At 40.0% G+C, this 14,755-nt stretch overlaps 1 protein-coding gene and 1 long non-coding RNA gene across 4 annotated transcripts in view; one reads left to right on the top strand and one right to left on the bottom strand.

The window, feature by feature from the left end:
- LOC135300988 (potassium voltage-gated channel subfamily KQT member 1-like) overlaps positions 1-14,755 on the bottom strand; it is a 413,931-nt gene that overhangs the window by 166,746 nt on the left and 232,430 nt on the right. The window contains exon 16 of the mRNA XM_064421088.1: positions 9,604-9,665. Within this exon, the coding sequence (XP_064277158.1) occupies positions 9,604-9,665 (62 nt within the window). The remainder of the gene's footprint in view (positions 1-9,603; positions 9,666-14,755) is intronic.
- Positions 753-5,537, top strand: LOC135300986 (uncharacterized). Of its 3 annotated transcripts, none has more exons than XR_010362724.1 (3): positions 753-1,461; positions 1,666-1,713; positions 3,497-5,537. It is a non-coding gene; the product is annotated as an uncharacterized LOC135300986 (long non-coding RNA). The 3 variants fall into 3 exon arrangements; XR_010362725.1 differs by lacking the exon at positions 3,497-5,537 and adding an exon at positions 2,022-3,487 and having other exon boundaries at positions 753-1,285; XR_010362723.1 differs by lacking the exon at positions 3,497-5,537 and adding an exon at positions 2,022-3,487.

The following is a 14,755-nucleotide window of genomic DNA, read 5'->3' as shown; positions in this document are numbered from 1 at the left end:
CCATAACTGCACAACTCCAAATGCAGAAGCCTTAAGAAACACACAGGGTAGTAGGAGACTTGTGATAATATTTCTGATAATCTCTGCAAGCTCTACTCCTGAAGAGGAAAGGCAGCTGTGTGAGCCAGTTCCTCAGCCCAGAGGGAGATCTGGTCAGACAATTAACCTGACTGGCAGCAACAGCCTAGCCCTGTACTGTCACACATTTCACATTACACTGTTTTGGCTCTATTCCACACCTGTTAAAGTTGCTTTATATGCCTTGCTGTATCTTTCACCTCTTGAAAAGCAGTCCTTTTAAAGTCAGTTATAGCCTCCTATTTTTGTTAGTGTTTTTCAAAAGAGAAAATGTGACTGAATTTTCAGTATTTCTTGTTGTCAGGTTTTGAAAACACCGAGGCCACATGTGCCATCTAACCGTGGGCTGCAGGTCTCAGAAACAAATACAGATCTGCCATTTGGTCCTTGATGGTACCTCCTAAACCAGAGCAAGCAGGGGAGATCTTTACCTACAGCTACAGGAGGAGGCAGCTGGGAGGAGTCCAGCTCTGCTCCCAGGGAGCAAGGGAAGGGCAAGAGGAAACAGCTCAAGCTGTGCCTGGGGAGGTTCAGGTTGGACATCAGGGAGAATTCCTTCCTGGAAAGGGTGGTCAAGCTTTGGAAGGGGCTGCCCAGGGAGGTGATGGAGTCCCCATCTCTGGAGGTGTCTCAGAAGGCCTGGATAGGGCATTCAGTGCTCTGGGTTGGGTGACAAGGTGGGGATCTGACACAGGCTGGACTCGAGGATTGTGGAGGATTTTTCCGAGCTAAATGACTCTGTGATTGTGTGACAGCTTGTCAGCACATCTGTAGTGTTCATTTGTCCATCTGCAGCTTCTCCAGCATCCCTGGAGCAGTATGCTAGACCCACAGTAGGGATGGTGGATGCTGCAGTGACTACACCACCTCCTGAGGTCCCCTACAAGCTGAACTACCATGTACTCCCACGGCACCTTATGGCATCACAGCCATGGAACTCAGAATGCTAGAACTCATAGAGTTAATCTGGGCTGATGTGACAGCACACAGTTTATTTTACGGGCATTTTAGCCAGGAAAAAGCACTCCCTCATAAAGAAAAAAACCACAGTTCTTCAAATACAATGCTGTGAACAAACCCCTGGGTAAAGTGCTTAGTGATTTAGTAATATTTATTTGTATTCTGACACTGCATAAAAATGCAAAACTTGAGGATGGAGCCTGTAACAAACTAAGCACTGTCCCCACATGACCAACAGAGATCTGAGGTACTCTGGACCACTTCTCCTTATGCTCAAACCCACTCCTCCTGGTCTCAAAGGACTGCAGTGTCTAACAGACACATTGGCCAGCATGTGCTTTATTCAAACATCACAGATCACCCTAACTTCTCAACAGGAAAAATATGATTTTACTTTATCTACACTATTTACTAGTAGGAAAGGTAATTATGCTGTAGAAATATGTATTACTGGCCTGCTTGCTTTTTTCCTGCTCCATAAAATTCAAAGTTATATATTGAAAAGGACAAACTGGTGGTAAATACAGGGAAAAAAGAGTTTTTCAGTTTTTCTCTCCCTCACATCATAAGCCTCTATAGGCAGTCCCATATATGAATTTTCTGTTGAGTGAAAGTTCTCTTCCCTAGATGCAGCCAATACATCAGGGAATTTAGTCACATCACTGCAGCGACTTGGTGAGTTTTTTTTCTGGTTTTTATTTTTCTTTTCTTTTACAGAGTGCTGTCATCCTGTAACTTGCCTTGCACAGCACTGTTCTTCATACTGCTTCTTACATATAATCCATTGCAAACACCCAGAGACCAGTTATAGTAAATTAGGCTTGAATTAGTCTATCCCTCAGCTGCCATCAGTGGATGAATAGCTCAAGGATTAAACAGATGCTTGCTCTGATTCAGCACCACAGCTCTTGCATGAAACAGAAATCCAACTCTTAGTCTGGGAACTATTTGAATAGTAAAAATCTGTTTGTTTTTTTTTTTAGTGTACTTTCCCTGATCAAGATGAATTAGAGGTCAATATTACATGGCATTCAAATAGCATTAAAATTGCCCTGTAAATTACTGATCTGAAAAATGTGGTAGGTGAAATAGCTACAGTAATTCTGAGGTAAAAAATACCAGAGGAATATAAATTTTTTCCTATAAGAAAATTTATCTGTGTTCTCTGTGAATGCTTCATGATGTTGGAACATCTTTAGTTCAATCATAAGAATGATTTAGAAATAAACCTGTTCAACTGAAATGCTCAGAAAATAGAGAGTATTTCACCCCAATTCTAATTTTCAGAAAGTCATTCTGAAGTGGAAAACTGGAAACACTTTCCTTCAGTGCATGATTTAAAACACATGAATGTGACACTTTCTCAAAAAAATGTTCCATTGGAAACAAATTGCCATTTTCAGATGGAGAAACATTCCAAACAAATATTCTCAACCTGTCTGTAGGAAGGGCAACACTTGCAGTCCACAGACATAACCAACAGAGAACAGTTACAAAATATATTTTTGCATAAAACTTTCTAAATTAAATTGTTTAACATCTGCAATAATTGGAGGTTGCAGAAAGTGTTCAAATGAATTATTTTTCCGTCAGAAAATAACAATTTTTAAAACACTGCAACACTGCTCATAAGAAAAGGCAGGATTAATGCATTTACACTTTTTTTTTTTTTCCTCAAGAGGATTGGTACAATACTCCAGTTTCACATTGCTAATCAAAGGCATTTTGATTTGGGGCCCAGGATCATGTAGAACATTATGCTTATTTAGAATAACCTATTAAAAATTTTAAAAAGCAGATGCAAAATACTTAGAGGTGATCTGATTTTTGTATTTCTTTGCACGTTCAGGTCAAAGCGCTTAATGGGAGGATCTGACTTTTTATTTTTAAAAAAGTCAAAATTTCGAATATATTCTAATTTTTTTTTCACCCACTAGTAATAAATAAATGACTTTATTGCATCATAAGCAGCAGAACCAGCAGGGCTGTGACTCCTCTCCATTTGTGGCTGGACTTTCTGGCGCCTGAGAAGAGCCACACTCACACTGCAGTCTGTTCTGGGAGCAGGGGGATTTCCAGAGTGCCTGTCCTCTACCCAGGCATTGATTTTCTCTAAACCTTACAGGAAATCACCATCTCCAAGCTCAGGACCCTTTCCTCTGTGTAGGTCAAAGCCAGCTGGGATGCTGGGAAGGTTTTGGTGGAGGGCAGGAAAGCACGGACACGGCTGTCATCTACAGCCTTCTCCATCCACGCAGCTATTTCCAGGACCTTTTCCCTGCAGGTTAAACAGCTGGCTGCCTCAATATGGATTAGATTCCCAATATTCTAACAGTTCCCTGCTGTGGTATTTCCCAGCAGCCCTAAGTCACTGTGGTGTTTTTCTCTTCCTCATGTGCTCTTCTCCAGGAGCACTTGTTCTTCTTCTGCAAGTGACTCTTCGTTTTTCTTACTAAAGGGAAGCTTTGAATCCAGCTAATTCCAGCTGCTCTGCCACATCTGGCTGTGAAACCCCTGCCCTGCATGCTCCAAGATGTCCTGGGCAGCACTGGAACGGGGGGGTTTGCTCCCCAACGAAGTTTCAGCCAAGAGAGCAGAGAAGCAACAAGACTGCACCAAGTGCCTAATCAGAGCAATCCTTGAGACAGCTCTAAATGAGATCAAACTGTTGGGGCTGGATCCCAGTCAGTGCAGTCCCTGGGGAGCAGACACTGCCATCTGCACGCTCATTTATTGGGCTTTGGAATTATTTAACGTTTGATTTATGGTGGTGAATTGCCTCCTGGCAAACATTCACTGTGCAAAACTCTCTGTTCCCTCACCCATTAAAAATCAGGGCCTGATCCATGTGAAAGCTTCCTGATGAGTTCACTACGTTTTGGATCAGGCCTCTTGGTCCCAAGACTGGCAGATAATATCCCATTTATGTCCAGTTTTCTTGCTCAAATTTAGAAGAACTCAAGTGCTTTCCATCAATGTTTTTATGTTTGCTTTTGGGAGAATCCTCACAGTGGGTCAGGTTACTGTGATATAGAAAGGATGACCCACTCTGACATACAAATTTTCCAAAGGATCTCAGCCTGAGGCAGACATCTGCCTCTGGGAATTTCAGCCCAGATGACTGGAGTTTGGCAAAGATGGAAGAAACTGAAAATAGAGCTCTGTAATGGAAAGTGGTGTAGAACCTTAATAATAGGAGGGTGCTACCAAGCACCACATATGATAAAACTCCACAACAACAAACATAAGGGAAGCATTGAGGGAGGATTCTTTCTGTTATGCCTCAGAATATATGATGTCTCTTCTCTTACTTGAAAGGGTATCAGAGTTAACTCTTATTTTTGCCTGATCCTCCAGAAATTATGATCAAAACCAGGCAGCTCAAACCCAGCCTTTCTCTCTCAACTGTATTGAACAAGGTTTATCTGAGAAGCATGAGCCCATCCCAGACAGTCAGAAGAAGTCAGGACTACAATCGTTCATCTCTGCACTGAGGAGTCAGTAGCAGACTAGAAAAGCTGTGTGGCTCAGATCTAAGCAGTTAAATTTTCATTACTTTGCTTGCAGATTAAAAGCCCATCTTGATGTTTCAGTTACAAGAACACAATTTCAGTTCTACAATACCCAGAATACCACAAAGACTCCCTTAGTCATAACAGGTGAAAAACATAATTTCACTCAGATTAATTCTGAAATGTTTGAGTCCCTATTTCTGCTTTCACCCCATCTCTGTCAATTCGCTCTTGATGGGCAGGATGTGAACACAGGAGCTGGAATCTTGTTAAAGACATTTAAGAAATTTGCTGCCATTTACACCTGCATAAATCCTTAGTAACTTCCCTGGCATAAATGGAAACACAATTTGGCTTGAGGCATCAGGGCTTTGGTTTTTTCTTACTTTTGTTTTGTTTTAATTCAGCAACAGATTAAAAATAAAACTCCAATGACATCATGTTTATGGCACAGAGTCAATGGATTTGTGCTGGACTGCTCCAGAGTAAATGAGATAAGGCTTTGACCTAAGAAAATCCACATAACACCCATTTGCAAGCAGCCTGGTGAAAAGCTTTCTGTTATGGAATGACTCCATCTTTAAGGAACTGGGGGCAAACGACCCACAAACACCTTGTGGAAATAACACAGTTTTGTTAACAAAGGGGTTTATTTCAGACATATTATTGAAACCTCAGAAGTGTAGCATGCTCATATTGCAACTGACTCATTGTGCACGAATTTTCAGCTTTTGTTTTTCTTTTTTGTTCCTTCTTTTTTTTTAATGGATTTTAGTTATGCCCATCACTCCACTCACAAATTAGGGGGTTAGAATGGAAATTCTTACCATCTTTTCACGCCTCTGGTGCTTGCAGGCACTGCCATGATAAATAATTTACTATTTAATGACTCCTGATGTAATCACAGCAGGAATCAGATTCACCAACATCCATCTCTCCATTGTTACCACTCTTCTCTGAGCCCATCTTTTTAGCTCCCAACTCAAAAATGAGTGTTTAAATTGGTAAAGAGAGAGTTTACTGCCACAATCCAACCTCTACATTTGTTTATGTTGGATGACATTTTTGTCCTGGCTCGCATTACTCAGATGGATAAAACTCAGAAGGGTTTGCTTTATTGCCCTGTTTTCTCTTAGTGTTCCTGCATTTTTTAAATGCTACCAAATGGTTGCTTTTGGCTCTCAGCATTATCACATGCTGTCTATAAGTATGGAAATAGTTATGGTAATATGGACGTAAATCATAACTGTAAATACCACATAAAAAAGACTGCCATATAATTATAAAAATACCTAATAGATTTCTTTTTCAAAGACAACACAGCTGTCCTTTCTAACCTTTCATTTGCAGATTCTTTTCTCTCCTGTTTTTATTTATAGGTTGCCGTGCAGTTTGACATAGCACACCATGATTTTTGTTTCTAATTTTGAAAAGAAAAGGAAAAGAAAGAATACCCATTTCATCATAAAGAAGCATTAGTTTACAATTTTGAAAAGAAACTAACGCCAGCTCTAGAACATCATCTTGGACCCAATCTCCCTCTTAATACATTTCAAAAGGATCTGTCAATGGCTACATACCACAATATAAAATTAAACCCTGCCATGGAACTGAAGGAGGGGTCGGCCAAATGGCACACATCACATGTTGGGAAGGAAGCCCCATTCTTTCTCCAAACATCTCAGTGGGTTATTTTTTTGTGAAAAGAACCACACTAGGTTATTACATTGGCCACAACAAAATAAGAATTTTATGCCCTGCTCAAGGAAAAACAGGTTAAAAAGTGTTCCAGGCAAACTCCCACTATGCAATGTGCCATGCCAGTGAAAGGAGTGAAGCCCTGCACAGTGCTGATGTTGCCAAAAAGGGGTTTGGATTTTATTTTTTTTTTTTTTGGCTGAGAGCTACCACCATCCACCATGCATTTTACCTGTTTCTAGCTGGCTTTGCAATGCCTTAAGGCAAAACGGAGTAGATTTTTTTTTTCTGCTGTTGTTTCATCCTCAACAATCTGGTTCTTACCTCTTCCCTTTTACTTTAAACTTCCGGAAGGAGCCTGTTTGGTCACAAAAGAGAGGCTGCAGGCACTGCTCTCATGCCACATGAATGGAAGGCTGTTATCTTTGTGTCTTTGCAACATTTTTGCCTCAAAGCTTCTACCTGTCACCAAGCAACCCCTTCAGAGACCTGTGCCTCTGCCTCTCTGTACAGCAAATGTCATGTTTTTACTGAAATAATAGCAAACCTCTCCAGGGAATGGAGTTCATCTTAACCATAAGAAATGTGTGCTTCCCTCTCTCTTACTTTGCAAAAAGAGTAATTATGGCTTTATACAGAACAACACACAGCTCTCAATGGGTTTGTTACACTCTGATTCCCTTCAGGAGAGGCAGCTAAAACAAATGAACTGCAAAATGCTGGTGGGGAAGGTCAGTCTGAACCAGAGGTGTGCTCATTGCTTATTGATACAGCTCATTTAGGCAGATAGCATTCTCAAATCCACACTGCATTTTTATCAGTCTGCACCAACTGGCCTTTGTCCAAAAATGTGTCCTTTTATCAGATGTGTCACTCCTTTGGGAGGCTGCCATCACTAGACTGGGTGACTGAATGTCAAAATAATTTCTCCCAGGGGAAGAGGTTGATCCCAAAGGTTTTCTAGTTCCAAGGGGGGGATCATTTTTCACCACCAGCTGGAGCCTGATGTCAGACATGCCCTTGCTTCATTTATTCTCCTCAGAGGTTGAAACTCAGCCTGTCCTTCCTGATTCCAATATTGTTTCACATTTGGACACATAGCAGTTTACTACACAGTGAACTGTTAGAGCAGGAGAGCCCTTGAGACATGAGAAAATAATTTAAGGGAAGCAGTCTGACAGCAGGATGCAGTAGTTTCTATTGTCCCATTAAAACAGAGATAGCTGGGAAGCTTAACATTGCTTTCATTATGTAAACATATGTATTTTAGCCTGATGTGCCAAAAAGATGCAAATACAAAAAGAACCTCAAACAAACCAAAACCCCCAAATTTACACCACCAAAACCTGAAGCAAACCAACACAACAAATATTTGCCTTTCTTCTGCACCATGTCTACTTACTTAGCAGGGATATGAGACTGAAGCCTTGTACACCCGAAAGAATGAAAATTTGTACTGAAAGATCAAATTCCCTGGGTTCCCTCTGAGTCTGGCATTTATTTTACATTTGCAGTTTGGTCTAAGAACAAAAAGGAAGCTGCAATGATTGACTCATCTTATGAAAACATCTTGACAAATTTTATTCTTTTCTATGTGTTTTCTCCACAATAAGTGGAGAGAGGGGGAAATCACCAGTTCCCATGCAAAATTTAAAGTTTAATTCTTAAAACACAATAGCAGCTTGGTCTTGCCCACTAATGGCTTGAGGTGGCACTGACTTTATTTACAACACGCCTAAATTAAAGGCAGAACACAAGCAGGTATCTGCAACAGAGATCAGTCACCAGAGCATTTCCTGCATCTCCTGTAACATTCCTCTTCTTATAGCAAGATGCCTCTGCAGCACTCTAAGTCAGGCTTTGAAATAAAACTGATCAAATCCACAGCATATTGTGCTAAAGCTGGACCAAGTCCAGACACACTAAAAACTTTCTCACCTCTCCTCTTCATAAATATGGAGAAGTCAGGAGACCATGAACTGCTGCTTCCAGAGGTATTTACAATACCAGCAGCATTTCTCACTCAAAGCACTCCAACTATTATCACAGACATTTTATTGCTAAATTTCCAATCTGTATTGGGGGTTTCTCTTTATATGCACATTCAAGAAATCTGAATGAAGCTGTGGTATGAATTTACAGACTATGCAGAGGCCAGAGAGCAATTTATCTCTTGCAAAGTGAGTAAGGCAATCTGAAGGAAAGCCATTTTCACTTTGAACAGCTGTGGCTGCACAAGGGATCAATCCACTTTAAAATTAGCTCAGATAATGTCTTTATCTGATAGGCTGATTCTCTGACACTGAGCAAGAAAGTTAAAAATCAAAGAAAATCTGTCCTTTGACAGTGCCGTGTCACATATTTCCAATGTTGTTCTAGCAGTCACCAATAAAAATTTGATTTTTGATTCTATTAGTTTAATTTCAGTTTCTGCTTTTTGGCAAGATGCACAATTCTTAAGAATTATGAGGAGTTTCTTTCCTCTTTCCTTCTCACCTCACTTCCCCAGAAAAAAGATGAAAAGAGAATTTCCATGACAAATTTGTGTGAGACAAGGATACAAACAGGCAGTGGATAACAGGCCAAATTCCAATGGACTTTTGTCTCAGCACCATCACACCCCCCTGCAAAGCCACTGTGCTGCTCCTGCCCACACAAAGTACCCTGATGGAGGGACATGAACTTTTAGAGGTAGGTGAGAGAGCTGACTAAAACACTGCAGGGAAATAGAGTCTGAGTTTTGAGCAAACTTGTATTTTTGTTATAACTTGAGTGGGAAAAGCTCTGGAGAATGTTTGGGAGAGGTCTAAGACAATAGAGCCTCACTGAGCTTTGGCCTTTGGGCATACTGCTAAGTAACTCTAATTAATAACAAAGATTAACATATTCCTGGAGAGAAGACAGTGAGGGAGAGGCAGAAAATGTGCAAAGGTAACAGCACAGAGGGAAAAAATGCAGTAAACATTAAAGAATCTCAGGATTTGTAAATGAGATGTCAACTGCTGCTATTCACAAAGATTCCTGACACTAACATTTCTGTTTAATTCACTAATTCTTGTGTGACAAACACCAGCCAGTTCACAGCACTTGTATACAAGATGTGTTGTTTGACTTCAACATGAAAGCAGCTCCTTTTACAAACAAGAACCAGGACTGCATAGCAGGTAAATGGTTAATGCTGAACAACACGCACATGAAACTTCATCAACTCCCTCACAAAAATTAGGATATTATTCATTATTATGGAGCCCTGTAATTCTAAAGTAAATCATGCCAAGATACTATCTTGCAGGTCTCTAGATCAGATATCATTGCTCAGAAAAAAAAAAAAAAAAGCAAGCTTTCATGCACTTACCTTATCCTCCAGCCGGATCAGTCTGGCTCCTATACTGTAGTATCCTTTGTCTACCCCTTTTTCTAAAGAAAGAAGAATAAAAATGGGACATTCATTAGGTGGAGAATAAATTCAAACTATGAATTATATCTATGGTATTCAAAGCAAAAAAAAAAAAAAAAGGCTGGTAATAGTAGGGTAGCATAAAATTCATGAACATAACAAGAAATAATGAAACAAGTGAAAGAGTGGCTGGAGAGAAGGGAATTAGTTTGTCAGACTGACAAGATTAAGTTAGTCTAAAGGGCAACTTGGACCTTGGTAGAGGTAGTCTGTGGACATGGAAGAGTATAGATGGAGCCTGGTGTAGCATTGTTTTGCTGTTTAATTATTTCAGTAGCTGGATGGAATGGGCAAGGTACCTGGGCCCACCTGCAATTTTGAATATTACTGGCCTGAGCAAGGTAAACTTGCTATACATAAAGAAATCAGAATAGTTTTCAGCTGGGGCTGCAGGTCTAGCAGGCAGCATATCCAGGGGCAAGGGCTGGAGTGGCAGAGATCCATCCATCCATCCATCCATCCATCCATCCATCCATCCATCCATCCATCCATCCATCCATCCATCCATCCATCCATCTCCTCTCTGCAAAGGGGTGACAGTGGGAAAAGCTCTTGCATCCTCATTTTCCCTCCTACTCTTTATGAGGTCTGCTTAGTAAAGCCCAGTTACACCTCCCACTGCAAAGGGTGGGATTGGGAGCCAAGAGTGAAAACTGTGGAAAATGGGGTCTGTGCTTCCTGCTCACAGGATCTGTTGCTAAGGAATGCCACAGTTTGAGGGTATTATTGCACAGGGAATGAAGCACAGACCCACACATATTCTGAGTTGGGAGACAACATTCACAAGTTAAAACCCACAGTCCAATACTGAAATAACTCACAAGCTGATGCAAATGGAAGTTGGATGTTTTTCTCTACTTAAGTGTATTTCCAACACCTGGAATAATTACTCCTGGATTTTTTCATGCATTGCTCCATTTTCATGAGTGCTTAAGGTCTGGTTTTTAAGGCTAACTATGTCAATTTTGCTGAGGGCATGAGCAAGGCTGAGATATGAAGGAAGGTAGGCTGAGATATGAATTTGCACTGTGTCAGAATTCACAGCGAGTGCTTGTGTGTGCTCATCACATTCCTGGATTTCTCAGGGAGTCATACTTGCTTTACCATTTATATTTGCTATAAGATGTGTTTAGTGATCTGTTTGCAGCAAAGTTCACCTCAAGGTAACTTGTGCTGCACACACCACAACCCCAGAGGAAGACCAGCAAAAGCAGTGCTGGCAAGAACACTTTGTGATTTCCTTCTCCTCCTCACACCATCCAGAACCTTTAAAAGGTCCTGCACCCTTGGCAGCTCTTTGTAGGCTTAGAAAAGAGAAGTGTTTCCCCAGAGAACCTGCAGGAGCAAATAAAATCAGGAAAGAAAATGTGGGACAGACAATAAGTGACACAGCTTGGCTCATACATGTGTACTATTCATCGTTCATAACCTCAGAAACTTCTAAAATGTAAGTGGCTGAGGCTCAAGTTTATCTCTGTGTTCATCTCTGCCTGAAATGAATAATTGGCTCTGCTGTCTACTTTCTAGTTAGTAAATCTCTAAACACATCTTTCAAAGTATATATCAGAAAAAAAACATGACTTTTAAGATTTCTAAATTGGGATGTGGTTTGAACAGCAGTGGGCAGATAGTATTTTTGTTTAGGTCTAACCTCAAAAAGTCCCCAAAACCTGAAGAAATACTTAAAAAACATTTTCTTTTAAAAAAGAATAAGTTATTATTTCTTTTAAAAGAAATAATAAAATAATAATTTCCTCACCAGCTCTAATTCCATCCTTCAGATAATCACCAAGACATCCCAAACCAAGTTAAATGTTTCCTATTTTAGTTATTCCTGAAACTGTGTGGAACAGGAAAGAAAATAGGGAGCAGATAAGCAGTAAGAGGCTGTATTGTGGCATGTGGCACTGCTCTAAGATGTGGAAAATCAGAAGTGGAAGAAATGATGCACATGGAGGGAGCTGTGTCTCATACACCCATGTGCTGGCACGCAGGATGTGAAAGACACAAAATGCTGTGGTCCTCCCCCGTTTCTTATCAGCCTCCACAGGAATCAGCATCCAGCCCTAATTTACAAGCATTTCCTTCTAACAGAGACCATCTTTAAGAGCAAATGTGGTGTGTGCACAATTCACCAAACACGGGGGTAAGGAGGGAGGGCACAAGTTCAGATAAAGTTGCTCCAGTGCGTGTGATTTCTATCTCATGTTTTTGTTTCTCTCTTGAGTCTTTTCTAGATAGATGATTTCAGACTTCATACATCATTAGAGTGTTTGTTTTTACAGAGTTGAAAATATTGCATGGCCAACTATAAATATGAAATGTCTAAATTTCTCCAGTCTTCACTTTGTAATCCAAAATAACTTCCTTTTAGTATTGAGTTCTTACTCTGTGTTGCACTAAAACAGAGATCAGCTAAGCAGTCCTTAACTGCCACGCTTATGGGAAAGGCACAGAGACAAAGAATGAAAGGAAGCACAGTTACTTATAACTGGATGAAAATATATATGAGAAAATTTTATCTCAGAAAAAAATATCAAAAGCATCTTGCATCACATGGTTGGTATGATACAATCCCATTATTTTATATACTTAGATTTGAATCTGAGAAAATACTAGTAAATAAGAAATAGGCATTCTAATTCAGGAGACTGAGTAGTTGTTAATACAGATTAATAATAATAATAATAATAATAATAATAATAATAATAATAATAATAATTAATATGGACATTTCTTCCCTGGAAGTCTTTGCCTTCCTGAGTATTCTACTTTCAAACAACACAGTCCTATATTAATTTCCAAATATTTTCACAAAGCTGGCCCATCTATTTTCCTAGTGAAGAACAAGATATGCCTCTTGCAAAAAACAAACAAACAAAGAAAAAAAAAAAACAACAAAAAACCTCAAATATTTTCAGGTTTACTTCACACCAGTTCAAGACATGATAACTCTTTCCCCAGATGGAAGAACATGCTATAAATAACACAAACTGATATGAACAGGAGGTAGAAAGCAAATCAAAGGAGGAATGGCACCTTAATCTTATTTTTTCACACAGTTAGTGTGCTACATCTCATCAGATTGTACCAAACTTAAAATAATTTTTTTTTCCTTTGGTTAGGGAAAAGTATTTATGAGAACGTTTATGACAGTGAATGAATTTCAGAGAGATGGTCTGAAAATGGTAAAAGCTGGAAATCATTCTGCTTTATAGAGCAAGAGTCCTTCCTTGATTTTTACACAGCTATAGGGAAGCTAATTAAAAATATTCCTATTTTTCTGAAAGCCATTAGCTTCTTTTAAGCAGAAAATGAGGAATTTGACCAAATATTCTGGATTGTTGAAGACAACTCAAACCTTTTGTCCCAAATTGCAAGGTAAGATGTATTCTATTTGCAATCTGTTAGAGGTATGGCAGTTGTCTTCTGTTAACTGGGCAGTTTTTCTTCATCTCTTCCACAACCAATCCTTCCTCCAGGGACACATCTGCTGATAACAGGCCATTGAATGTCACTGCATGACTGATAAGAATTACAGCATCCCATTGTGACATGCTCCACCCAGAGGGAGGAGCCAAGCATTCCTAACTGGATAAAATCTGAGATCCTGGGACAGCAAGACAGCTTCTCCACTGGATTCCCAGAGGAACAGCTGCCTCTTCCACTGGATCTTCAGAGGACGATTCCACCCTTCTACAGGATCCCTGCTCCAGCAGAACCACACCTGACACTCCAGGAGGGCTGCAGCCACCATTCCAATTGGATGCTACCAGCATCCTGACCAACAGGGTGTCAGGTTGTATTCTGACTGTCAGTGTTATTTTGATTTACTGCATTGTTTATTTTATCTTTTTATTTTCTTCCCTAATAAAAAACTGTTATTCCTGCTCCCATATTTTTGCCTGAGAGCCCCTTAGTTTCAAATTTCTAACAATTTGGAGGGAGGGGGTTTACATTCTCCATTTCAGGGGAGGCTCCTGCCCTCCTTAGCAGACAGCTGTCTTTCCAAACCGAGACACCTTTGTAAATGGCATCTCAGAAAGCAGAACAGTTCCCGCAGGAGGCAGCGCTGCCTTATTTGGCTGCCTCGGTGCAAATGCAGCCCTCTGGACCTGTGTTTGCTCCAGCTCTGCCAAAGCTCCATCCAGGGATGATTGGGATGAGCAAGATCTGCATTCTTGGGTTTGTAAACTGTACATGCTACTGAAAAAGAAGGTCAGGGTTGCCCCTTCACACCCAAAAAACAGCAAATAACAAAGTTGCCTCAGTCATGGCGGCTTTTGGTTGGAATCTCTTTTCTTGTCAGTCAGAGCCTTTTGCAGCTGATTGGTGGAAGGAATTAAAAAAGGTAAGGCATACTCCTGGCAATTGTGATTTCCTTTGGACAGCCTAAAAAGTAAGCTGCCAAAATATTTTCATCTCCAGGAGGGATGGGATAAATCAGTTCCTGCAGAAATATGGGTATCTCTCATTTCAAATATTAATTGACCCCAAAAAGATAAAATTTAAGCTGAGCATATTTATTATGTTTTAAAAGATACAGTGACCCAATTTCTTTTTAACAGATGGGAAGGAAAAAGTATCAGAAAGCTTAGGTGGCACTTAATGGAAAAAAAAAACCCGCAAACAATGGAACTGTCAAAATTTTGCAAGAAAGCCCTTCAGGCATTCCCACCCGTGTCATGCAGAACCAAGAGGTTCAGATAAACTGTAGATAAACATCAGCTTTTTGTGTATTTTTCTGAACCCAAACACTGGATCTTTTGTTTTACCTTGGCATTATTCTTCACCTTTGCTCCTGAAAAGCTGTAGTAAGTCTTGAAAATTGCATTCAAAAGCAGTTAACTCCATAGTGTGTAGTGAAAGTCAAGCAAGACAATATATTTGCATCGCTGTATGTGTATACTTTGTTGATTCCATAAATTCAATTATATGCTCTTTTCCTCTACATCAACACTTTCCATTATTAAGGCATATGTTTATTATTACAGGAATCTGTTTCATCTGACAAAATAGTGTCCCCTGGAACACTGCTACAGCCTTCCAA

This window comes from Passer domesticus, chromosome 5, assembly GCF_036417665.1.
Source record: "Passer domesticus isolate bPasDom1 chromosome 5, bPasDom1.hap1, whole genome shotgun sequence".
Classification (NCBI taxonomy): Eukaryota; Metazoa; Chordata; class Aves; order Passeriformes; family Passeridae; genus Passer; species Passer domesticus.
This window is presented reverse-complemented; position numbering and strand designations above follow the sequence as displayed.